The sequence below is a fragment of the Artemia franciscana genome, unplaced genomic scaffold, assembly GCF_032884065.1.
Source record: "Artemia franciscana unplaced genomic scaffold, ASM3288406v1 PGA_scaffold_69, whole genome shotgun sequence".
NCBI lineage: Eukaryota > Metazoa > Arthropoda > Branchiopoda > Anostraca > Artemiidae > Artemia > Artemia franciscana.
The window spans coordinates 184,572-211,723 of NW_027062707.1; the positions used below are offsets into that span (position 1 = coordinate 184,572).

The window sequence follows — 27,152 nt, forward strand, 5'->3', positions numbered from 1 at the left end:
CCCCCAATGACACTGAATCCAGTCGAGATTTAAAATAAGAGATCTGAGTTTAAAGGTCCATCTAAATATAAAATTTCATAAAGTTCCAATCATTTCTTCGTAAGCTAAAAGTACCTGATTGTTTTACGTTTTAGAATTAACCCATCCCACCTCCAACTCCCTAAAAGAGAGAGGATCCGTTCCGGTTATGTCAATTACATATATAGGACTTGTGCTTATTTTTTCCACCAAGTTTCATCCTGATCCCTCCACTCTAAGCGTTTTCTAAAATTTTAGGTCCCCCCCCCAACTCCCGCCAATTTCGCCGAATCCAGTCGAGATTTAAAATAAGAGCTCTAAGACATGACGTCCTTCCAAACTTCAAATTTCATTAAGATTTGATTACTCCTTCGTAAGTTGAAAATACCTCATTTTTTCTAATTTTTAAGAGTTAACCCTCCCCCCAACTTCCCCAAATAGAGTGGATCGGTTCCGGTTATGTCAATCACGTATCTAGGACTTTTGATTATTTTTCCCACCAAGTTTCATCCCGATCCTTCGGCTCTAAGCATTTTCTATGGTTTTAGACACCCCTACAACTCCCCCCCCCCCCCAATGTCACCGGATACGGTCGGGATTCAAAATTAGAGCTCTGAGACACTATATCTTTCAAAGCATCAAATTTCAATAAGATTCAATTGCTCATTCCTAAGTTAAAAATACCTCATTTTTCAGAAATATCCCTCTCCCCAACTCCCCTAAAGAGAGTAGATCCATTCTAGTTATGTCAATCACGTATCTAGGACTTGTGCTTATTTTTCCCACCAAGTTTCATCACGATCCCTTCCACTCCAAGGGTTTTCAGAGATTTTAAGCTCCCCACCCTAACTCCCCCCAATGTCACCTGATCCTGTCTGGATAGAAAAAAAGAGCTCTGAGAGACAATATCCTTCCCAATATCAAATTTCATGAAGATCCGATCACTCGTTCGTAAGTTAAAAATGCCTCCTATTTTTCTGATTTTTCCGATTTATCCGCCCCCACCCCCCACATATGGTTGAATTGGGCAAACGACAATTTCTAATTTAATCCTGTCTGGTTCCTGATATGCCTGACAAATTTCATCGTCCTAACTTACCGACTGACAGACATATCGACAGAATTTGCGATCGCTATATGTCACATGGTTAATACAAAGTGCCATAAAAACGGAATTTTGATACCTATACTTACACCAAAGAATTATATTTTAATGCTGATTTTAAATATATAAGTTTTATCAAGTGAAGTCTTACCCATCAGAAGTTACGACCCTGACAAAACTTGCTTTATTTTAGAAAAAAGAGAAAAACACTCCCTAAAAGTCATAGAATTCTGTATTTTTTGTCAGAAGAAAGATCGCGGATGCGTGTGTATTTGCTTGTTTTTTTTTTTTTTTTCAGGGGTAACCGTATCGACCCAGTTTTCCTAGTATGTCACGAGAGGACTCCTTCTAACGGAAATTGAAAGTTCTAGTGCCCGTTTCAAGTGACAAAAAAATGGGGGGGGGTGGGCGAATAAGCCCCCTCCAACACTTATTTTTTCCCAAAGAAACCGGATCAAAATTTTGTGATAAACACTCTGTTCAGCATAGTCTAAAAACCTTGTAACTATTTCTTTGGGGACAACTTAATCCGCCACAGTCTCCGGGGGAGGGGCTGCAAGCTACAAACTTTGACCATTGTGACAGACGTTTTCAGGGAGACTTTTCGTGTTGGGGTGGGAATGAGGCGGGAGGTTACGTGGGAGGATCTTTCCATGGAGGAATTTATCATGAGGTAAGAGAATTCTTATGAGGGGGGTGCAGGATTTTCTAGCTTTATTTAAGAAAACAAAGAGGGAATAAATAAAAAATGTTTTATCAACTAGAGGTAAGGAGCAGCACTAAAACTCAAACGAACAGAAAATATAACGTAGATAAAGGGGTTTGTGTCCTCCACAAAAACTTGTTCTTTAAGCTGAAGTATTTTTGGTAATTTCAACTATTTATTCTACGGCCTTTGTGATTCAGGGGTCATTCTTAGAGAATTGGGACAAAGTTCAAGCTTTAATCTAAAGAGAAAGGTATTGACGAGATATACTACTACTAATACTAAAACTTACTGCAGCCCCAGGCCACCTGAGGCCAACACAGCTACGCACACTCCTCCTCCAACCAAATGTATTCAAAGCGTCCCTCTTTACGCCTCCCAGGAAGTTTCTATTTCCTTTAAATCTCTTATTTAAGACATACTCCCAACTCAGACGAGGACGACCTGCTTTCCATGTAGCCCCAGACGGTTGGCGCCAAAAAGGAAAAAATCCGGCAATATGTCATCCTTCAACCGCAGAACGTGGCCTAGCCATCTCAACCTTTCTTTCGTTATAGCCCTAGAAAGCGGGATTGAACCACATTTTTCGTTCAACCTACAGTTTGAAATACGGTCAGTCAGCTTGGTACCCAGAACAATCCGTAGGCTTAAGCGTTTTATTCTATTTATTCTACGGCCTTTGCAATTCAGGGGTCATTCTTAAGGAATTTGGACAAAATTCAAGTTTTAGTGTAAAGAGCAAGGTTTATTGTAAGGACAGAAGAGTACAGAAAATCACTAAAAATAGTAATTTAACAAACAAGATAGCATAAAGAGAGTGTAAACATAGTGCAAAGACAGAAACGTTTAGTGTAAAGACAGAACAGTTTAGCAAATCACTAAAAATAGTAATTTAACAGACAGAATAGTGTAAAGAGAGTGTAAACATAGTGCAAAGACAGAAAAGTTTAGTGTAAAGACAAAACAGTACAGCAAATCACTAAAAATAGTAATTTAACAAACAGAATAGTGTAAAGATTGCCAAAGAAAACTATATTTCAGAGCAGGGGCGTAACTTCGGTTGTTTTATCGGGGGTAAGAGAGGTCCACATCCGGAGAATCAAAGGGTATGGGCTATATAAAAATTTATCTCCAAATTATTAGGGGGAAACTGCCCCCTTGCCTCTCACAAATGGCGTCACTACTTCAAAGGTAAAATAAACCTTATTATGGTGGTTGGTGTAACGTGCTTTTAGCATATTTCTACTGAATTTCATCCGCTTTTTTTAATTTGGCGCCTGCTATTGCCAAAAACTGTAAAGCTAAACCTGATGGCCTTTTTCATTAAAATTTAGAGTTCCGGTGTATCCTATTTTTCAAGATATATATGATTGTGAACGCCTCCGCTTAAAACGTTCAGACAATCACAAATAATTCTCGTCGGTACTTCAACTGATACTGCTTTGCGGAGGTAAGTCCTTTAAGATTTCTAGAATATCTGACGTTTATTACAAATTCTCTCCTTTTCATTTCTGCTTTACGTATTCGTGATCATATCCCTCAGCGAGGGATAAGATTATGGCTAGATGCACAAAATTCTCCAAATTTGCAGTGGACTAGATTTTCAGATGATTGATTTAATACGCTTAAACTGTCGACAACGGCACAATTTGTCGACGCTGATTCTGATTCTTAGTGAGTTAAGTGTGTTCATAAATTTTTTTTTTCGATTTTTCTGCTGTTATGGTCAATATGCTAAGTTTACGCTAAAGTATGAAAGTATGATAAACATATGTTATATTTTTACGGCTATAACAGCAAAAATGGGAAAAAATGTCATTGATAATTAAGTTTTTTTACACTTACCTAATTGAGTGTTGTGTTTCCAAAGATGTAACATTTTTTGTACTTTGTATCTATTCATCTTTGTTTGCTCTAGTTGTGTTGCGAGAGCAACACTTTGGTTTTGTCCCGGTTTTTTTTTCCTATGTCGCCGATCTCAACCTATTCCAAGAAAGTGGTAAGGGTCTAACCTTTGCAGTTTTTGCGCAAAGTTTGGAACTCAGGCCGGATTGATGAGTAGGACATTTCATTTTGGAAAGCTCCGCAGAACTCTTGCCTTGGGCGAAAAAGGATGATTTTTGCTTGTCCACGAGCCAGAGCCTATGGTGTGCGAAGTGAAGTTATATAGCCTATGTCAAAGAGGAGTATCTGAAGTTTGTGAAGCCAAGCTTTCGTTTCAAGAAAGCATGTTTCTGCTAAGGAGTGGAAAGTTCCGTTCTAGGAGGTAAGCCAGGCACCACTTTCAAATTGAAGATGGACTAAAACTTAAAACAAACATAAATTCTTCCATATTTAAAAGGGGTTATCCCCTCCTCAACACCTGCCTCTGAACGCTAAAGTTCGACTCTTTGTCACAGTTCTATTTTTAAAAACCTTAAGCGTAAAGAGCGAGGTGTCGAGAAGGGAACAACCCCTTTCATATACGGAATAATTTCGGTTCGTTTTAATGTTGCTCCTTACTTGCAGTTAAAAAACTTGCTTTTTTTATTTAATAAATAAATGGAATGATGAAAATCTGGAACGAGTATATTCTAATTTCATCTTTGGCTTATCCAGACTTTGTAGTCAATTTGTCTGTTGTATTTCGTTATCGAACTGATCAGTTATTGACTTTCTAAAGCAAACGATTGTGCATTTAAACAGCATGTGCTACTTCGACATTACCAAATAGTAGTTTGAAATATCAGCTGCTTCGGAGCAACCTCATTAGTAAGCTATGACTTGTATAAATCTATTCACGGGTCATATGATCACGAATATGTAAAGCAGAAATGAAAAGGGCAGAATTTGTAATAGGCGCCAGACATTCTGGAAATCTTAAAGGGCTTGCCTCCGAAAAGCAGTAAGTACCGACGAGAATGATATGTGATTGTCTGAACATTTTAAGCGGAGGCGTTTACAATCATATATATCTTGAAAATTAGGATACACCGGAACTCCAAATTTTAATGAAAAAGGTCATCAGGTTTATCTTTACAGTTTATAACATGAGTTATATTTCCTGATGTTTGATAAAAAAAAAAAAAAAAAAACAATTCAATTCAGACGTATTTCCAGCAAGCAAAGTATTCAATGGCTCTGTTGGTGCACCCAGTTGAGGAAGCTTAACTTTTCCTGAGGCGCAAAACTTTCCCATTGTTTCGGCATTAAATTTCCATGCCTTGCAATATGGACAAATTTCAAACATAGTCCCAATTTGAACATTTCGACTCAAGCTATAATCATCGGAAGGGCAGTAATTGAATAGCAGGTGATTATACAAGCGTTACTTTTGTAATATAGCGACACGCCTTCTTTTTTTACTAGCTCTGTCAGCCGCAGACCTGGTTTTGTGTTGCTCTGGAGGCTCCATGACACACCTTCTTTTTTAACAAACAAATACAACGTAGAGACAATAGGGAAATTTTTTTAAGACAATGGAATTTATTTATGTACATATTTCGGCCCTATGTCCAAGGGCCGTCTTCAGCACAATACAAGAATAAGAGAGAAACTATATATATATATAAAAGAGCTTACATCAAGTTGTGAGAATTAATACTGACTAGTTAAAAACACTTATTAAAACATTTAAAAAAAAAAATTAGCCCTAGCATCTTTACTTCAGCGAAGTTCAACCAGGACTGGCGAAAAGAATGAAATGAAGAAATATAAACTCATTCAAACTAAAGAGAATAAAATGATTAGATGCAATTTCTTAAAGCTAATCTTGCTTGTTTAGCAGCCTGTCTCAAAGGCCTTTTCGTAGTTGGTTCAGTACCATTATAAATTGGTTTAGTAAAATATTTTGTTAGATCATTTTTAATTAAATTTGAGTATAAAGAATTTAGGGAGTATTCCCCCAAGTCCCTGTTCAAAGAAATATTTTTATTTATTTTGAGATTAATTTCAATTGATTCTCGAACCACCTGTTTTATTCCCAAATCATTACTAATGAGTGAAGAGTTTTCAAAAAGTATCATTTGGGACAGATTATTAAATATATGCCAACCTAGAGCAGAATCAAAGGAGTTGTTGGAACCATTTGAAATTAAGGCCTTGTCTATGTCATTTTTATGTTGTTGTAACCTTTTGTCTAGATTCTGATGGGTCCTGCCGACATAGTATTTTCCGCAATCACAGGGTATATGATAGACCCCTCTTTGGCGAGTAACTGGGGTCTTATCTTTACCCGAATTTAAGAAATTGATGATTTTAAAATTATTAGTAAAAACTACATACAGATTATTTTTTGTGCAAATATTTTTTAATTTTGTTGTAATCTTTGGGATATGCGGAAGATAGACAATATTTGAGGGCTTATCAGTAGCCTCACATTGTGAAATATCTTCTTTGATTTTACAAGAATGTCTTTTTATTCTACGGCTAATTATTTTATTTACAAAAGGAATAGGGTATCCATTACCAAAAAGAATATCTCTGATAAAATTTATTTCTGCATTTATATATGAATGGGAGCAAATATTTAGGGCACGATCAATGAGGGAAGTTACAACTGCTCTTTTAACTTGTGGGGGGTGATTTGAATTGAAGTGAAGATATCTATTGTTTTGTGTTGGCTTTCGATATATAGTAAAATCCAGTTCATCAGTATTACGAATAATTAATACATCTAAAAATGGTAGTTTATTTTCAATTTCAACTTCAAGGGTGAACTGCAAATTTCGGTCATAAGTGTTAAGATGATCTAAGAAGCCCCGAAGTTCAGCTTCCCCATAATTCCAAAGTGAAATTACGTCATCCATATAACGACCCCAATAGACATGTTTTAGAAAATAAGAATTCAATGCCCAATTCTCAAGATTCTCGACGTAAATATTTGCTAGTAGCCTGGATAAAGGTGCCCCCATGGGTAACCCATTATTGCTGATAAAAAGAATTGCGCAATTGAAAATACATAGAAAACTTATTACAAATTTTAATAAGAGTCATTAAAACTTCACAATCAATTCCTGTCGCTGAAGTCTCGATCAAGTGGTAATTTTCTTCTGTTTTGTTTTTTAACAATTCCTCTGAAATAGTTACATCTATATTTGTATACATGGAAACAATGTCGAAACTACTAACTATTGTGTTTTCTGAAATACTTGTGTCGCTAAGTTTTTTAACCAAATCTGCCAAGTTATGAATATAGGAATTTTGAGAATACAATAAAGGTTTGAAAGCTGCACAAATACATTTTCCAATATTGGCAGCGGGAGCTTTAGTAAAAGCTACAATAGGTCTTAAGGGAATACCCTGTTTATGTATTTTTGGTAAACCGTAGAGTTTAGGACAGAAACTACCACGGGGAAAAATTTATTGTATAGTTGTGGGTGATTTTACCATTTTGTTTTAGCTGCTTTAATTCATTTATAATATTATTAGTGAACTGATCAGTAGGATCATGAGTTATTGTTTGATATGTAATTGTGTCATTTAAATGCGAAAGAATTTGTTGTCATAGTCTGTTGTATTCATGACAACAAGTGAATTGCTTTTGTCTGCTTTAATTATTATAATAGAAGGATCTTTTCGGAGATTAGATAGTATTTTTATGTCATGCAAATTTTCCGGTGTGGAATTGGTAGGAGGCTTAAACTTTTTTTGGCCATTATAGAGGATATTTATTAGACCAGATCTAACTTCATCCGGGTTAGAGACAGAAGGATAGTGTTTATGCAAAGCGGACTCTAGAGAGGAAACTATATCTGCCACAGGAACCTGTTTCGGTAGAAAAGAAAATTTTGGACCTTTTTCTAGTGTTTCGATTTCCTGGGGTTCCAATGTTTTAGAAGAGGTTAATAATAGCAGGCCCAGGAGTGAATCTTGGAGAATAAATACGATTTCTCATCGAAGATTCATTTCGTAAGCCTTCTAATTTTTTATAGAGGCGTTCCTTGGACAAGCGAAAATCGTGGCTAAACAAATTCCTTTCTAATCTAACAACTTGAGAAAAATCAACGGTGGACAGGTTTTCCAGCAAAAAAGTTTCCAACAATTTTCTCTCTGAAGAAATAATGTTTCGTTTCTGTTTTTTGTCCTTAATAATATGGACTAGGGTTTTTAACTGTAGTGTATGGGCAAATTGCGCTTCTTTCCGGGTATTTAAATGTAATTTATATCTTAAAGACTTGGGAATAAGGTTTTCATTTCTAAAGGATTCTAAAAATTTTTGTTGATTGATTTTATTAGCATGTTTTTTACCTAGACTAATAAAATAAAAGATATCATAGGTCAACTGCTCCCCATAAGCTAGACGAAAATAGCGACGAAGACCACACTGCCTTTCCATAACAAACAAATACAACGTAGAGACAATAGGGAAATTTTTTTAAGACAATGGAAATTATTTAAGTAGATATTTCGGCCCTAGACGACCGGGACACAGGGAATATAAATGACGACCGGGACACAGGGACATAATTACAAAGGGGACGCCGGGGTGCACAGGGTATATATAAATGACGATGGCGACTCAGGGAATGGTCGATTAGCAATCACCATCAACAAAGCTCAAGGGCAATCATTAGAATCATGAGGTATAGATCTGAATACGGATTGTTTTCCCATTGACCATTATATGTTGCATGTTCAAGAGTCGGTAAACCTGACAATCTATTTATATGCACAGACAATGGGACAGCAAAGAATGTGGTATATTCGCATATATATATATATATATAATATATATATATATATATATATATATATATATATATATATATATATATATATATATATATATATATATATTCACAGGTGGGACATAGGGACACAACTACAATGGCGCGTAACTAATATGGCGCGTAACGACTTACGCGCGCGGGGGGCTTGGGGGGGCGTGAAGCGCCCCCACCAACTAGGTGTTGGGGTGGCGCGAAGCGCCACCCCAACAGCTAGTATATATATAAGAACTTACATCAAATCAATTTATTCAATGAATAAATTCATAACAAAGACGATTTAAAATTGTCGGCCCCGTTAAGCTCTATGTCCAGGAAAAAACAAGGGAGAAGCAAAAATGAAACAAATTTCAAAAAATATAGCATTTTCAACATAAAATATTCTGAACCTCATGAGATTTAACACAAGTGAAGAAAATAGTAAAAAAAAACCTTGAAATCATCGTTAAAAATCATCAACTTAAAAAATCCCCCAAGCTACGAACTTGGCGAGGGACTACTACATGAGTTCAACGTAGCAACACTGACGAAAATATGGAAGTGCCCTAAAAATTGCATAGTTTTGAAACAATTGAAAACAAATCTTAGAAACTATTGGTTTTTCTAATGTGAATAGCCTTAAGGTAGGTTAAAGGGAAAAAAATATTTTATTTTGATATTATTGGTACTTAAAATCAAAAGGAGTCGAAAATCTAGTTTTCCTTGGAATCAGCAGAATGTTAAAGCAAAATTTTCCCTTATTTATTTACACCGTTCAATGTAGCAACACTGACGAAAATATGTAACTGCTTTAAAAACTGCATAGTTTTGAAACAATTGCAAGCAAATCAGAGGCAACGCTATAGTGTTGCCAACAGAAAAGCTCAAGGGGCTCCAATGTTTTTTGGAGGCACTTCATATTGGTGGTCGTATAAACTTCGTAGGGGTTCATTCGATTGAAAATCGGAAGTTCTAGTGCCCTTTTTAAGAGTCAAAAGTTTTCAGAGTACAACTAGCCCCTTCCCCCTTAGGCTCTATTTACCCCAAATATAGCCATTAGAAAATTTTATATAGCCATTTTGTCAAAAATAGTTCAAACACCAGATAGCAAAAGCTCTGGGTCAGCACAATCCCTCAGAGCCCGGGGGCAATTATTTTAGGTTCATTTTCTGGGGCATGTTGGATGCTTATGTAAGGGGTGTAAGCTTAGGAGGTGGCTCATTTGATTGGAAATTGAAATTCTTAGTTGCCTTGTTAAGTAAAAAGTTAAGTAACACTCTTTCCTCAAATAAATCTAATCAAATTTTGAACTAACCAACCTGTTTAAACAGTCCAACAATCAGATAACTAAAGTTTCGAAGTCAGCTTACTCCCCCCCCTCACCTCCAAAGAGCTCAGAGGAAGGGTTGTAAGTTCAGCCGATAGTGAGGCCTTAATAACTTTTATGACCCCTCATTGCCACTACTCTTTTCTTCCTTAGTGGTTTAAGCTCAAGAGGAAGTTTAACAGCGATTCCCTCAAGCTGTAGGTGTTATTAATTGTCTTCAAGATGCAGATGTTTGTTGCATAACAGGGATTGGTTTTCTTGAAAAAAAATTAAGATATTTTGCTTCAAGACGTTTCAAGATGTATCGAGATGTTTTTAATTCATTTAATTCTTTTCATTCTTCAAGACGTTTTAAAACATTTTTAAGACATCATTCTTCAAAATGATTTTCAAAATGTTTCAAGACGTTTCTTAAAACATTTTCTTTAAGAAACTTTCCAAAACATTTCAAGACATTTTTAAAAGCGTTTCAAGACATTTCAAGAATTATTTTAAGACAGGTTTCTTTAAGCTTTCTTCATGACTTATTTCTTCAGGACCTGCTACTCAAGTGGGGAGCCCCAGCTTGTCAAAAAGGATAAGGCACACGTGAGTAATACGTACTGATGGTGCATGTGTGGTATGTTATGTAAGATGTTAAAATATGTTTGTTTTCTTTAAGATTTCATTTTATTCAAGGCGCTATTCTTTTCTTCAAGATTTTTTTCTTTAGAGGTTATTTGTTAGAGATTTAATGTTTAAGATTTCATTTGTAACAATATATTTTTCGAGAGATTTTCTTCAAGATTTTATTCTCAGGGAGCTTTTATAATCCAAAGATTTTCGTCTGCTTTAGGAATCGAGTGTAAGACAAAAGATGGCCCCAAGGGAGGTTTGTTTCAGCCACCTGGATCAATGTAAAATTGATATTGTTATGGTTTGGGAGATACTTTCTAGTGAAAATGATTCGATAAAGCTATGGTTTTCGTATCTCCTATCCAATCCCCTCGAGAATGCGTAATGTTTCTTGATCCGTTTGGCCCTCCTGTTTGTTAAGTAATGGTTTAAATGATATTATCAGGGAGCACTGTAGACTGTTCATAGTATTTTTTTTAGCAATGGAGTCTTTCACTCTATTGGAACTTGAGTGTACTTTAAGAGGGGAAATAAAACCAAGAGTGTGCTTATGGATAGAACATGAAGCACCTTCACATACGGTCAAAAGTCTATCTTTTACTCTTCGCTACATAGGATTTTACCGATATATTAGAGGCAATCTTCAACGAGAAGGCCTAAATACATAGGCTACAAGATCCATATATTGCATTACTGAAATATATTGAAGATTCATCGTGGAACAAGGAATCTAAGGAATGAAGGCTTTTTTTGCAAATACATGTTTTCTTAATAAGCAAAACCACGGTTTCTCTCAGGACATACAAGGACAAACAAAGAGACAGGCACGGAGAAAGAAGGACGCACACATGCACATAGAGCCAAACACAAAAGTAGACGAAGATAGACACAAAGAATACATACACAGAGTCAAACAAACAGGCATGGTGGTACATAGACAAATAAAAACAAAAAACACACAGAGTCAGGCATAAACACACAAAGATAGATACAGAGATAGGCAAACATGCAGGCAAATACAGTCACTGTGAGAGACCTTACATGTGAGAGAGTCTGAACCTATGTGCTTATGCGCGTGTTTTTCTCTCTCTGTTATGTTTATGCGCGTTTGACTGTATTTTTATCTGTGTTTGTGTCTATCTTGGTGAGTTTGAGTGTCACTCTGTTTGTCTATGTGTGTTTTTTTGTCTCTCTCTCTTGCTTCTTCCCTGTATGTTTGACTGTGCGTTTTTCCTATCTCTGTTTCTATCTTTGGGTGCTTTTGTGTCTTGTTGTTTATGTTTATATGTGTTTTTTCTTCTTGCTATCACAACGTGCCTATGTTTTCCCTGTCTCAGTGTCTATCTTTTGTGTTTGCTCGTTTGACTCTTTCTTTTTGGGTGTGTCCTTTGTCTCTCTTTCACCTTGCGTGTGTGTTTGACTGTCTCCGTGTCTATCTTTGTTTGTTTGACTCTGTGTGTATGTATGTGTTTATTGCATTTCTCTCCATGTCTGTATGAATGAGTATGAGTGCCTTTCACTGCGTTTTTCCATTCGTGTTTTTGTGCGGCTGACTCTTTGCTTATGAGTAATTTCTCTCTCTCTCTCCCTCTCTCTCTCTCTCTCTCTCTTTCTTTCTCTCTCTCTCTCCCTCTCTCTGTCTCTCTCTCTTGTTAATTCACGCCACAGTTTCACATTATTACTAACCCTATGGCGACCCATGGAACCCTGTCATCAAGTCTCAGACATTTTTCAGACATTTTCTTGATAAAACTATGACTTAAATCTAATAGTGTACAGGGGCAGATCAAGACAAAAATTTCGGGGGGAAGCCACTGGACCAAGGGCGCCAAAATGACTCGAGGTGGGTACCAAGTTGAAAAGTTTATTTCAAAAAATATTAAAACAAGAAAAAAGAACAGAATAAGGGTGCCAGGAATATCTTGGGGGAATGGTCATCCCCCAAGCCCCATGGATATATTCCTGGCCTAAATTGCTTTTAAATCTTTCATTCATCCAATTTCAACCAAATTAGCTATATAGTTAAAATAAATAGATAGACAGATATATCATACGAAAGCCCTATTGTGTCATTTGCAATTTAAATAGTCACAAAACCAAAATTAGGAATTTTTTGGACGAGACCCAGAGATCGAATCACGCTACAGTAATGCAATGCTGGGCCGACGCAGAGACCATAGTAGTCAAGAAGCGTCGTAAATTCTTAAATAATATAATAAGATTTTTTGGAGTGGGGAGTTGACAGGGGCAGTTAAAAAATTACTCCTTAACATAAATTAATGTTGTAAGTTGCCTTGTCATATCCCCATCAATGAAGCCCAGGCACTATACCCTAAATTGGCGGGTTCACAAGAAAGAAAATAACACAAATCTGTCAAAAAACGAAAAAAGAGAAAACACATTCTGAAGATCGAGATTTAGCAAGCAAGTTTATAAATTTGGTCAATTTTTCATGAAAATGAGGTTTATCTTGTAATTTGTGACGAAATGATTCGTACACTGATCGTGCGATCAGCTTCATGTCTGAATCTCTGACAGATCAAGAGCAAAATCTTGGGTAAGTGGGCCGCTGGACCAAGGGTGTCCATGTGACTCAAGGTGGGCACCAAAATAAAAATTTTATTATAAAAAGATTAAAAAAGAAAAAGGAACAGAATAAGGGTGTCAGAAATATCTTTGGGGAAGGGTTACCCCCCAGAAAACATGGATCTGTTCCTAGCCTAATTTGCTTTGAACTCTTTCATTCATCTGATCTCAACCAAATTAGCTACATAGTTAAAATAAATAGATAGACAGGAAAATGTCTTAGTAATGATGAAAGGTGTCCAGAAGGCGCTAGAGGGTCATTAATAGTGTGGTACAGTGGTGCCACAAGGGCTGGTTTGTGAAAATACATGAATACTTGGATTTGATGCGTGATTTTGAAGAGGTAAATATCTGAAAAAATTCTTATGAATGAAGGCATGGTGACGTGAATTGCTGTTGAGGGAATCATATTGAGGGATGTCTTGCAAAAACACGAATCAATGGACTTTAAGAATAGTTTTATTAAGAGAATATATAGATAATGTCCTAAGAATGATAATGTGTATCGTAAGGTTGTCACGGGTGCAGCCGCATATTGTCACGGTGACGTGAATTGTCGTGGAGTCTAACATGATAAGGAATGGTGGAGGGTTCTGTATGCCATTCAAAGTTTGGTACGGTGATTTGAATTGCTTGGAATAATATTTTCTACCACTTAAAATTAAGTTGGAAGATGTTAAAAAAATTTTCAGTGGCTGGGAGACTGAAACCTAACATACTCTCAAATAAATGAGGAATTTTTATTAGGACCTCTCAGAAATAACTTCTAATATAGTTAAAATTTATTCCTAATAGCATACCCCCCCACCTTCTGGATACGGTTGCTAGGATGGTCTAACCAGATATTGTCAAGGGGGCGTGAATAAGCATAGCCTTGGCTTATAGAGACGTAGTTTTCCCATTCAGACCTCCCAGAAATGACTCTTAAATTTATCCCTAATAACAACTTTCCCCTCTAGAACTGGTTGCTAGAGGCCCCCGGCTTGAATCAAATTTTGGATGGCCCCGCTGGAATTGCTCGCTAAGTTCTCATTGGAATAGGTGTCTAGCCCCCCGGTGGATTGGAATGTTCTGGGCTCCTCACTAGAATTTTTTATTAGGGGGAGGGGGGTCAGCCATATATTGTAATGGTAGCGTGAATATACAAAGTCTTTGCTCAAAGAAACATAGCGTTTTCAGTAAAACCATTCAGAAATAACTCTTAATATGGTTCAAATTTATCTCTAATAACAACCCTCCCCCTCTGAAATCGCTTGTTAAGATTAGCTAGCCACGTATTGTCTCGGTTGAGTGAATATTCATATATTTGCATCAAACAAACGTAGCATCTCCAACAAAACCCAATAGAAATAACTCATAATTTGGTTTAAATTTATCTTTAAAACAAGCATCCCCTCTAAAATTGGTTGTTAGGGCAGCCCGGTCTGAATTAGATGTTAGGGGAACCCACTAAAAATTCTCGCTAAGGTCTCATTGTAATTGGTTTCCAGCCCCCTGGTTAAATTTGATAATAAGAGGCCCCACATCCTAACATTGAATATGCATTGCTATGGCTCAAAGAAACGTAGCATTTCCATTTAAGCCTCACAGATATAACTTTTAATTTGGTCTAAATTTATTACTAATAACACCCTACCCCTCTCTCTAATTGGTTTATAGGAGCCCCCCTTGGAATTTGACGTTGGGAATCCCTGCCAAAATTGTTCATTAGGGTCACATTGGAAATGGTTCTAGGCCCCCGTGTTGAATTAGATGTTAGGGAATCCCACTGAACTTGCTCGATAGGGGTTTGGTCAGCCATTTACTGCAATGCTCTTTAAAATCAGGATAATGTGTGTTTTTTAATTAGGGGCATTGGTGTCTTTAAAATCGGGAATATGGATTTGGTTAAAATTAGGGACATGATTGTCGTGAAACCCACAGAGAGGATATTACTTATGTATCACAAGGCTGCCATGGTCAATCAGCCCCTTACTCTTAAACACCATTCCTCCCCCTCCCCTAAGTACATCCAATCAATTTTTTTTTTTTTTAATAGTATAAAGGCCAAAAAAGTAAGCCTCAGGTGTAACGACTGTAAGTTAACATAGTCCTCCAATATTACAACATAAGGTTTTCATGGAAAATATTTCGTGTTAACTTGGAAGAGGGGGGGGTACTCATTCCATTGGAAATCAAAAGCTCTAAGGCACTTTTTAGGATTTAAAAGCGATGAAAGGGCTTCCATCCACACCCTGTTTCCCTGTTTGTCCCCCTAATATACCTTATCAATAATTTCGAGATAACCGTTTCATTTAAAAAGGTAAAATTTTAAATAACCATGTCTCCACTGTTCAAAGCCCCTAGCCCATGATGCAAGGGCTGTAAGTTTTGCAAGTTGCCTACTGTTAACATACAAGATGTTTTTTTATCCAAAAAAGAGGGCATGTTTCTCCAATAAATAAATTAAAAAAAAATCATGGAGCAGTAAGAACAAACCTTAGGGAAATTAAATAAAAAAAAGTTTGTTTTTAAGTGAAAGTATGGAGCAGCATTAAAACTTAAAACGAACAGAAATTATTCCGTGTATGAAAGGGGCTGTTCCCTACTCAACACCCCGCTCTTTACACTAAAGTTTGACTCTTTCTCTCAATTCTACTACATAAAACAGTAAATAATAAAATCCCCCAAAGTAACTGGGGATAGGGCTGCAAGTTATGAATTTTGCCCATTGTTTACATACAGTATTGGTTATTGACGAAGTATAATGACGTTTTCAGGGGTATTTTTGCTGGTGGCTGGGAGGGGGGAATCTGGGATTACGTAAGATGATCTTTCCATGGACGAATTTAATATGGGAGAAGATAATTTCCATGAAGGGGGCGCTGGATTTTCCAGCATAATTTAAAACAACAATGAGAAATTTAATTTTAAAAAAACAATTTTTTTCAACCGAAAGTAACGAGCAATATTAAAACTTGAAACGAACAGAATTCAACGGCCTTTTTGTAAAACGGCCTTGTGTAAAACGGCCTTTGTGGTTCAGGGGTCATCAAACAGTTCGTGGTAACAAACTGTAGTAAGAAGCGACCCGTCTCAATAATAACCGAAACTTTAAAAATGGGATTTTGAAACCAATAGTTGCATCAAAAGAATTGCATTTTAATGCTGAATTTAAATATATAAATTTCATCAAGTTTAGTCTTACCCATCAAAAGTTAGTTTCCTGAGAAAATTTGCCTTATTTTAGAAAATAGGGGGAAACACCCCCTAAAAGTCATACAATCTTAACACCATCAGATTCAACGTATCAGAGTGCCCTAATGTAGAAGTTTCAAGCTCCTATCTACAAAAATGTGGAATTTTGAATTTTTGCCAGAAGACATCACGGATGCGTGTTTATTTGTCTTTTTGCTGTATTTTTCCCAGGGTTGAAATTTCGGTTTTCTGGAGGTTGAGCTATCATATCAGGAAATATAATAAAGATAAAAAGGTGGGATAATGAATTTAGGGGGAACTGTAGTGGTGTTTCCCTATGATAGAAATGCAGAGAAATACGGGCAGGGACTAAGAAATTACTTCCCGTGGACTTCGTCTGGTTCTGACCTCTGTAATACATATTACCGATTTACCCCTTGTGATTGAGGATGCCTCAACTATGAGTGCAGCAGAAGGTTTTCTCGTGTGAAGGATCTTCAAGGGATTTTTTTTAATTTACTTTAAATAATATGGAGTCCAACTCCAAGGCAGAGCCAAGCATATTGAAATTGGACACAACTCCTTATTTCAAACAGGCAAACAAAATTTTTTCTTTGATCTTTCTATTATCCTATCCTGCTGCAATATATCAACCCCAGCCCCAAAAAAAACACAAAAGCAGAATTGAAAGAAATAAAAAAAAAATCCCATAGGGCATTTTATACCACATAGGATACAAATGTTCTTTCCACATAGGAAAGAACAGATCGAATATCCCAGAATCCCATCTTTTCTTATTATTTTTTTGGTTTTCCTGCCTTCTCTTTGGCTGCTCAATCTTACACGCGGGAAAAATTTTCAAGGGGCAGTGGTCTGCGGCTGAGAATTTTCCATGGGAATTGGATTTTTCAGGGGCATTAGCCGTACACCTTTATAACACATTTTTTACTTGAGGCTACTCCAAAGAAGATTGCCAAAACTTTAATGTTCTTTCAAGTAATTATCTCTGATTATTGCTTTCGTTTTTTATTCTAGGTAAAAATTACTAACGACTTGCAAATACTGAATGTGCTTTAGGTTCCAAATGGAGACGAGTCGGATGTAACAACTTCAGAAATATTGGACAGAAACGCTGGTCTCCTGAGGAAAAGGCTAACAGAACTTGGACTTATGGGCCGAATTCCTCATATTATCTTTTCCCAAGGTACATTAGACTTAATTTTTGAATTTCTACTTGTGCTAATTTTAGGTTTTTGCTCTGGGGTGATTTTTTTGTGATTAGCGTAAAAAACAAATCTTAGCCGTTACACCCAAAAGTCGTATCCGAAATTTTAACACCTATGATCTTATTGCTAAAAGCCTTTTGCTCAGCTGTTCTCAAATGGAGGATCAGGATGATAATGTAGATTAGGAGGATTGAAATGTGATTGAACCTATATTGCCCTGTTGATCTGCCCCCTAAATGCAGCTAAGTAAATGCTTTGTGGGAATTTTTTTCAGAGGTTGGAAAATATAAGATCCGACCTTCAGGTATGACAGTGACGATATATCAATTATTTGTGCTGTTTTCCCGTATTGTAAATATCAAAGAGTTGGTCGGACCTTTTTTTCTGAATAGGAAAGCTATACTCGAATATTACTTAGAAGTGATTCTAAATTATCAACTGAATAACCTGAGATACATGGCTTCAATCAAATGCTCAGAACCAAAACGATCTCTCAAAATCAGTATTTTAATGAATATACATATTGTATCAATATTCATAAGTAAGATAAGGGTTTTATATCATGGTTGTAGCGATTGCTGCGACTTAGTCTATAACGAACCACAGTCCATAGTAACCAAAAATTACAAAACGCGTTTTAGTTAAAACTAGCTAGTCAGAAAAAATTGCCTTTTGTTTCTGATTCAGGAATGGTAACTTTTCTGTTTCAGGAACGGTTATCTCGATTAGTCTTAATAGTTAAATGTGATACCAAAAACAAATTCTATGAATTCCGAAAAGCCTAAAACCCCCTAAAAAAATGGCGTCGGATGGAAAAAAACACTTGGAATTACCATGGCTGAAAACCTTATACAGGAATGACTTGAAGGTTTGGTTTTTATTTTGTCCTTAGGACAGTTGAGCAGAGGTCTCGATTGAAATATTTGCATATATCTCTTCTCTATTTCACTGGCTGGTATTTTCCTAGTTTTCTCTTCTAAAATTTTTTCGTTTCATCATGCTTAACCAGTGTGGTCTCAGAATTTTTTTTATCTGTCTCGAACAACAAGGACAATTCCTTTTTTGAATTACTGATGTGTCCCTCTACTTTAAAAGATTTGAATCCTTGACTTCCTTCCAATGACTAAATTAAACTGGGATAAGCTTCTTTTTAAAGTGCAGTAACTTGGAAAAGAGATTTCTGAACTGGTGTGTATTGTAAAATATTCAATACTAACAACACAACATTAATACAAAATATTCAGCACTAAGTCTGCTATAGTCTTAGTTTTGCTGCCATTGAAGGCACATGTATGCATGAGATGTGTTTAGTCACCTCCAGACTGACTCATTTCCAGATGTTGTATACTCACCAATGACTCTTGTTGGCTCATATACTTTCAGCATATCCAGTATCTTTAGCCGGCATTACAGTTTGCATAAAAACAGTTTGAAACTCGGTGAATCTTAAATACAGGTGCTCCAATGACAGGTGGTGGCTCAGATTTGCTCTGTTTAGAAGAATAAATATGCCAAAAACTAACATTAAAGGAAATCATACCACCTTAAAAAAAAGCCTTTAACTATTATTGAACCGTTTTAGTCCTAACCAAATTCTTTTCTAAAAGAAATACGGCTACAGTAGGTAATAACTGAGCATTATTCCGTTTTCTTCCGTAGAATTCCTGTTTCCTCCATACCAAAAGCCCTCAAAAGGGTATCTATCGTTTTTTGTTCCTTACTTTCTGAAGCACTACAAGGATGAACGTAAAATTTGTATAATTCATTTTATTTTGTGCTATATTGTTACGTGTGACATCCGCATCTAGCTGTGTTCTATTATGGCAATAAAGGATATTTATTATTTATCATTATGATTAATAAGGTACGTTATTCTTCAATGAACTAGAAAATGGTACGTTCTTCTTCCTTTCTAAAAATTTATTATTCGTAATTTTTCTTGGTATGTGCCAAGATGCGTTGTTCCAGATGCTCCAGATTGTTCCAGATGCGTGCTAATGAAAAGGTAGTTGAATTGTCATAAATCTTTGGCAAATAATTGTAGGCTCACATTAATGTGAATATAACACATTAATGTATTACTGTATATATAACCAGTTTCCTGAATTAGACGCTGCAATGTTTCGTTTTAAATTTTTGCCAAGTGCATAGAGGATTTTTCTTAATAACCATTTTGCGGTTTCGCTTCCAAGTATAAAGTGGATTCTGTAAAAATGTTTAACAATGTGTTTTTGGTTAGTGTTATATAGATCTAACTCTTAGAAATTGAATTAGGAGCCAAGTTGTTCTAAATTCAATCCCTTGCTTCCTCCATTCTTTTGTTGTCTCCATTTCTTCCATTTACGTCATTTGTTTCCTTCATTGTTTTCCTCTATCCTTCTCCCGCTCAAGAAGACTGACGTCTCACGAACTACTGAAACGTTTGAAATAGGCGACTGAAATTCTTTAAAATGTATATATATTTTAAGTTTTACCTCCACATCCACAAATTTTGTGAAAATAAGGCCGTATGAGGAAAAAAAATTCATTTTGAAGCAAGTCCATAGAATCTTCTTGCAAAGCCTACAATCAAGCTGTCTGTTAGCTAATTTGACTTCTTTTTTTTTTAATGAAGCTAGATATACCTTGAAAAGTATGTAGGCTTGTTTTACGCTACGAAGGCTATTCAGTTGGACCAATCAAAAAAGAGAAATCTGAAAAAACAGGATTTTAATATGGTGCTAATTTTGTCTTTGAATATTTTAGATCGAAACACGCAAAAACTGCGAGAAGTCTTTGAATCAATCAATTTTGGAAAAGAATCTACAGTATTGTCAGGGTTAGACAGAGTATAAAGAGGAAGAAGTTCAAATAGAGAATGTAGACCTACCGGCGATCAGAATGGATATCTATGGGCTGCGACATGAAGATATAATGACAAAGGTAGTACTTCCAAATATTTAATATCTTATTGAATTAACTCTTTGTGCACATTTCGCTCTAATTGAATTCAAAACCGGAACATTTTTCTTCTTTTTTTTCTTTTTACGATTTCAGTGAACTCATTCACTACTTTTTTCAAGTTGTTTGAAAAAAAAATAGGAATTTATTAAATTCAACATAAAAAAACACAAAAACAATATTATGCTCCAACAGAGAGTAGAGCTCGTAAGGCTGGGACAGTAAAATGCATAGAAAAAACACAGCATCTCGTCATTAAAAAAAAAAAAATTAACGTGACAAAAAAAAACATACAGGGTAGGAGATAACAGTGGAAGCCCCCCCCCCCCAGCACGAAAACACCACAATAAAATACATACTAAAATCTATCATCCATCAATCCCGACATCCAGGCAAAGAACTTTTTTATAAATATGTTTTTTTAAAGAAAATCGGCCCATGAAATTTTGGGATATTTCTACTAAATTAAGTTTATTTACAATATAAGGAATCCGGTTTCTAATTGAGAATCTAGCTCTTTCTGATTTGATTGGCGGAAGGTGATACTTTTTGGAGCGGGCGTGGTGGGTAGGAGAAGTGTCCCAATTATACCCGAACCATGGGAATAACTTGTTGAGGATTCGATATCATAATACCACATTGTTGTATGCACGTTCTATAGTTGTTTGAGATTAAGTGTATTGAGAAAAATATATAAAGTTCGGGTTTCTGACAGATTTTTAAGCCCCACAGGGCGATGAACAAAAGTGCCCAGAATTCTAATTGCCTTGATCTAAATTATCTATTGAGGTTGCAGATGGACCATAAATGGGTTGAGATAAACTACAGGGCAATAATTAAGATATGATTCAATTAGAGAATGGTATAACAATTTTGGGATGGAAAAAGGAAAAATATGTTTCAATCTATGAAGACAACCTAATTTATAGGCAAGTTTCAATCTTGAATAATCAGAATGCTCACGGAAAGATAAAAGCTCATCGACAATGATCCTAATGTAACGATATGAGATTATTCTTTTTATCCTATGTTGATTTACAATTAACTCATATATGGTAATTTTATATACCGCCTGTTGTGACCACCCGAAAATCATGAATTCAGTTTTAGAAAATTTCGGAGCTAGGTAATTACACACAAACCATTTATTTAAAGATTTCATTGCTGTCACCCTTTTCCCAACCAGCGAAGGTGGGGTTTAAGCTATTGTGGACAAGTTTTTACTTACTCCGCTTCTCTTCAACTGAAAATATTCAATGAAAATAATTCAACTCACTTCTCTTCAAATATTTGTCCAAATTTCACACAAATTGCCAAATCCTTCTAAAAAATGTTCATTCGTCAGTTGAAAGAATCTTGAAAGGGCTGGGAGCTATCAAGGTGTACATATAGTTAAAGCAGGTAATGGAAAAGCTGGAACGTGGAAGATTAGTAGCCTAAAACGGCTCAACTACGTTGTAGCAGCAATTATCTATTAATTTTAGGGATTACAGTAGGGCAAAAGTAATATCACAGCTTCATAATGCATGTGACTGCCAGGCACATCAATGTTGTTTCCTCATCAATGTTGTTTCCCCAGAAAATCAAATGGTGCTTTTTATAGTTGTAGCATAGTGATCAATGAGTATCAAGCGTGCAGTTGGGTATGCATTGTTTTTGTAATACCAATAGCAGTGGAATGTATAACTCCATCCATAAAGTAACAGCAGTAAGCTATAAATATGATACAGTACTTTTAATAAAATGGTACATATAAAATTATGGGGTATGATATTTATGGCTAGTATATAGCTTGCCCCTGACTTAGAATTTCAATGTTAACTGTGATTAAGAAAGCTAAAGATATTTTCTAACTGTAAGTTATATTAGATTAAATTTGTTACTTGTTTGAAAATTTTACGTATAAAAATACTTTTTGCTCCAAGCAAAGCTGTCAAGACACATTTTGCTACAGCTTTTGATATCTTGCTACTGGCACCTTTGGAACTTTTCGCCCACCTGGTTTTTGGTACCCCTTCCCCTCCTTGCACAAAAATCCTGGACATGGCCCTGATTTGGTGGTAAAATCAGATTTTTTTTTTTTTTCGTAGTTGGTACAAACTTTAGTGTTTCTCACATATAATTGTTGTTTAACCATTAGCGCACAGAAAATTTTTATTTAGCCTAAAATATATTGGAAACAATCAAAAGGTAGTCAAGTTCAAAAATATATGTAACCCCTTGTCCCTGAAGATGAATAGCTTTATGGTTCTTGCTTACAAGTCAATCTTCGTATGGCAGAAACAAATCCTTAAATGTATGTACTTTACGCCTGGACTGTAAAGGTGAAAACTCAGAATTTCATGTTTAAAGTTTTCTTGTTTGTAGGTTCTTGGCTGCGAAATTTCAAGCGCATCTAGACATTTTGTTTTATATTTCAGCGCTGAAAAATCTATTCTCTCTATATATTGACGCAAATCACTTGCTCTGTAAGTTTGTAGTGAATCCGAGCAATCTCTTGCAGAAGATGGAGTATACTTCTTAAAAATCGTCCTTCTCATGTCTCATTGACCTAACATACTGACCTCGGTGGTTTCAAGCAAATCGATGAAAGAAAACCCTGTTTGTGTTTTTTGCTGAAACTTTGGTGTTGTTGGATTTGACACATACCCTCTTTGCTCCTCTTATAATAGAGGTCCAAATTTTTCTGTACGATTCTGCTTCAAGCAGGATACAACTTTTACACTTCTGATAAAAAGCTGAGAGGGATAGGGGAGAAAGTATTAGAGGAGCCAAGGGCCCTTTTTGCTCTTTAAATCATTTAAATTGAAACTATTACACGGCGTAAATTGAAACAAGGTGAAACATGGTTACCTTTGTGCTGATAGTGTGGAGTTGGATGGGCGGGGGACGTTAGCGATGCCTGGTCCTCAATTGGTCGTGCAGTCATAAAGATAAAAAGTTCTTGTAGGATTTTGGTTCAAACAAACTGTGGTACGAATAGGTTTGTTATGAAACTTTGGCGGGAGAATTGATAGGAGCCTCTTGCCCACCTTAGTGCTCTAATCATAATTATTGAAATCCGTGCATAATTCTGGTTCAGACAAGGGCAAATATGCCTACCTTCCTCCTAGGAAGCTGGTGATACAAAGGTCGGAGGCTGTTAGAGAAGCCTTTGGCCCACTTAGTACATCCAATAATATAGATCGAACATATTTACGTTATTTTGCTATAAACAACGTGCAACACGCCCAATTTTATGCAAAATCATAGGGAGAGGATGGGGATAGTTGGGGTAGGGGTCCAGGGCCTTACTTTGTGTCCTGAATCATAAAGACGAAAAATATTTTTAAGACCCCAACTCAGACAAAGTTCAGGATGCCTACCTTTGTGCTATAGAGAATTTGGTTGTGGGGAGGGAGAACATGCAAGGGTCTCTGGTACTTCGATTGTTTATCGTACCAATTTAAAATCCTTATGTGATCCCAGGGCAAACAAGGTGCGTGACGGATATCTATCTGTTGAGATGTTGGCAATGGGAGAAAAAGTGGCTGCAGGAGCTACGTGCCTACTTTACACCTTGAATAATACCAAATTGAAAATGTTTGTATGATTTTGGTTCAAACGAGTTGCCCATGCTTAATTTTTAACTAAAAAGTGGGTGATGAAGTGAGGGAGAGGCTTTGGGTCTTTTTTGGATATCGTGTCATACAGGTTAAAAATGCTCGTATGACTCCGATTTAAACAAGGTGCAGTATGTATGTCTTTGTCCTAATAATCTGGAAATGGTGTATGGGCCCACGGGGTGGCGGAAGAGGAGAATTAGATAGGCCAGTTGCCGATATTGTTTCTCTAGTCATACAGACTGCATGATTTTGGTTCAAACGACATTCAACTTGCTAACTTTTATGTTAAAAAGTTACCGAGGAGGGTTTGGATGGAGGAGCCTTCAGCCCACTTAGTGCCCCCTTCTTGCTTGCACTGAATCATAACTTAATTCATTTTAGCACACACAATCGATTTTTCTTTCTTATGTGTACCAAAACACTGAAGTTCAGTCTCTTCAAGTTTTCAAAATGGTGTGTCCCATGATTGAATTTTTACAAAAACTTAATATCCAATATTTTTATCAGCTCACCAAGGACTACTGTTTCAAAAAACATGCTAATATATATATGCTAATATATGCTAATATAAAAGCATCAAAAAACATGACAGAAACTTGACAGAACTGTCAAGTTTTAGAATATACACGTGATCTCCGCCTCATTCCCAAACGCAGAAAATTAAATAATAAACTTACCCGAAATCACAATCAGAGTTAGCTTACAAAATTAGATGACAGCAGTTTTGAACTGATGGGAACATTCTCCCTTTTTTCGGATATATTCGTTTTTCTACTCTTTACTCTAAGAAAATATTTTGAGTGGGGCCAGGGAGCCATTGCAAATCTTAAGTACTTCTAAACTTATATTAACGCTTGCCTGCTTGAACGGAACTTTTCATTTGAAAGCAGAATCAAGGCTCGAAGAAACTAAGTTTGGTGGAACAACTTCAGAATGTCGTTGGTGACTAAAATTTCTCTTCAGCCCTCGCACTGTAGGCTCTGGCTTAAGGACAGAAGAAATGTGTCTGTTTTGGACCTTGGCAAGAATTGTATGCAACTGTCCAAAATGTAGTCATATTCATTATTCTGGCCGGATTTCCCCAATTTTTGCAAGAACAAAATAAGTTAGACGCTTGCAACAATGTTGTAGTCAACTGAAGCTGTCGGTTTTATACAAAAAAGGCAAAAAAGTGCTGGTTCCACATCAAAATTTGAAAATGTATATTAAGAAAAATGCTAATTATTATTGAAATGATCAAACAAAATGTAAACAAAATAAAATATTTTCATATCTTTTAAGAAAAATATGAACTATATAAAGAAAATAAAAACTCTACATAAAACTATATTTTCTATAAAGAAAATAAAAACTCTACATAAAACTGATAAACAATGGTTCTGAATCTCAAACAGCTAGTCAAAAAAAAAAAAAGAAAAAAATACTTTAGTCATAAAGAGGTATAAATTTCGAAGAAATAGATTGTTCGTATGATATTCAGAAGAGTTCGCAAAATGTTGCCAAAGTTCCAAGAGATAATCTGATTTTTTTTTTTTTTTTTTTATGACTTAGCTTAAAGTAAGAATAATGTGTATATATGCATAAATCAACATTTAATGAAATTAGAAAATGTTATTCGTAAAATATTTTGTGATAAATTGAAATAGGAAAAAACCTTTAAAGGCAAAAAAAAGTAGAAATCTGCCTTGGATGTGCATATATGGACGCTTTTTTCACTATTAAAGATGTCTCTTTGCCATCAACAGTTTTAAATACATTCAAATGTATAAAATAAAAGTGTTTATAGTTCTCAAATAAATAAGGTTAGTGAAGAGACTTCACATACAAAAAGTATACAGAACCAGTCTTGTTTTCTATATTCAGTTGCATAATTATCAGGAATTAACAAACTTTTTTCTTTCACTTCATTATGTTAATTGCAACTAAATGCTCCTTAATTGCTAAGGTAAAACTCAAGGAATAAGGCCCATATTTCCTTTACCAATGCGTCAAATAGGGACCAAAAGAAATCTGACAAAATATTGAAGCACTTCGCAAATTGTACTGGATATGACTGTAAGTGGCTTGGTGCTTACTAACCTCTTTTTATACTCTTTCACCGCTTTTATCTCATTCCTAATTCTGTTTTTTAATAAAGAGGAACTCTTTAAAGAGACTAGAATTGCGATAAAAATTTGGCTCTTGAAAATAAGTTTTAAAATAACAACTTCCACTGCGTATTATGTTTTAATTATGTGCTTTAAACTCTTCCATGGGGGTATACATTTCTAACCCGAATTTATTATTAGGCTTTATTACCTCCTCCTGCTAGGAGGATAAAGGGCATAGATCCTTTCTGATCTGAGTTCTTCCAAACATTTTTTGAAGGCTTTCAAAGCCGGCTAAAAAGGGTTTATCTTTCATGTCTTTGAAACTTTTTTTTACATAGTAAAGCTCGATCATTCTGTCAAAGGAAAAATATGTTTAGAGCTCTACTCTTTCCAGATAGTAAATTTATTTCTCTTAAGGACAACCTCTTTCCATTCATAAAAAGTTTTAATAAGGAGCATTCCTTATTAAAACCCCTTTCCATTCATAAAAGTTTTAATAAGGAATATGTTAAAGTTGACAAACATACTGACATTCGAGTAAAAAACAAACGACTTTTGAAGTGTTGATGATCCCTTCTGCTGGGAATTATAAAGATTTGAAATCAGTGCAAGTGAGCTTTTTGGTGTATTTTTAATTTATGTTTACCAGAAAAAAATATTTTAGTCAAAGAAATAAATTATTGCTTTTCTTGAGGACTTCTATGTTTTAGATTGTGCTTGCGATGAAAAAAACCAGACAAAGAGTAGAAAAGGTGTCAAGACTTCCACAACCACTAGTCTTGCCATTACGGAATGAAGTAAATGACAAGGTTGATTCCTCCGAGCTCATTCGTACTTTTCTCAAGAAACAGGAAGCAAAGAAGGAGGCTCGAACAAGGAAAGAAAGGAAAGCTGATGAGGAAGCTGAAGACTTTTATGCTGAAGAGGCAAGACTTAGAGTAGAAGAGCATATAGAAAGCCAAATAGAATGGTTTTTTCCTGAAGAATACGACGCAACAGAAGATAATTTTAAATAGCATTTACTCGTATGTATTTTTGTTGTTTTTTATTTAAATAAGCTTTGATAGCTCA

General features: G+C 35.7%; 1 protein-coding gene across 1 annotated transcript; it reads left to right on the forward strand.

Annotated features, from left to right (window-relative positions):
* The first annotated feature begins 4,001 nt into the window (after positions 1–4,001).
* LOC136042147 (uncharacterized) lies at positions 4,002–27,152 on the forward strand. The gene is made up of 4 exons (XM_065727060.1): positions 4,002–4,095; positions 17,256–17,424; positions 20,192–20,368; positions 26,792–27,152. Exons 3-4 carry the CDS (start codon positions 20,327–20,329, stop codon positions 27,095–27,097), a joined length of 348 nt encoding a protein of 115 aa, XP_065583132.1. The 5' UTR covers positions 4,002–4,095; positions 17,256–17,424; positions 20,192–20,326; the 3' UTR covers positions 27,098–27,152.

Coding starts and splice junctions, on each gene's coding strand:
- LOC136042147 (XM_065727060.1), top strand. CDS start 20,327: ATGGATATCTATGGGCTGCGACATGAAGATATAATGACAAAG. Junction 20,369..26,791: donor ATGAAGATATAATGACAAAG/GTAGTACTTCCA, acceptor TCTATGTTTTAG/ATTGTGCTTGCGATGAAAAA.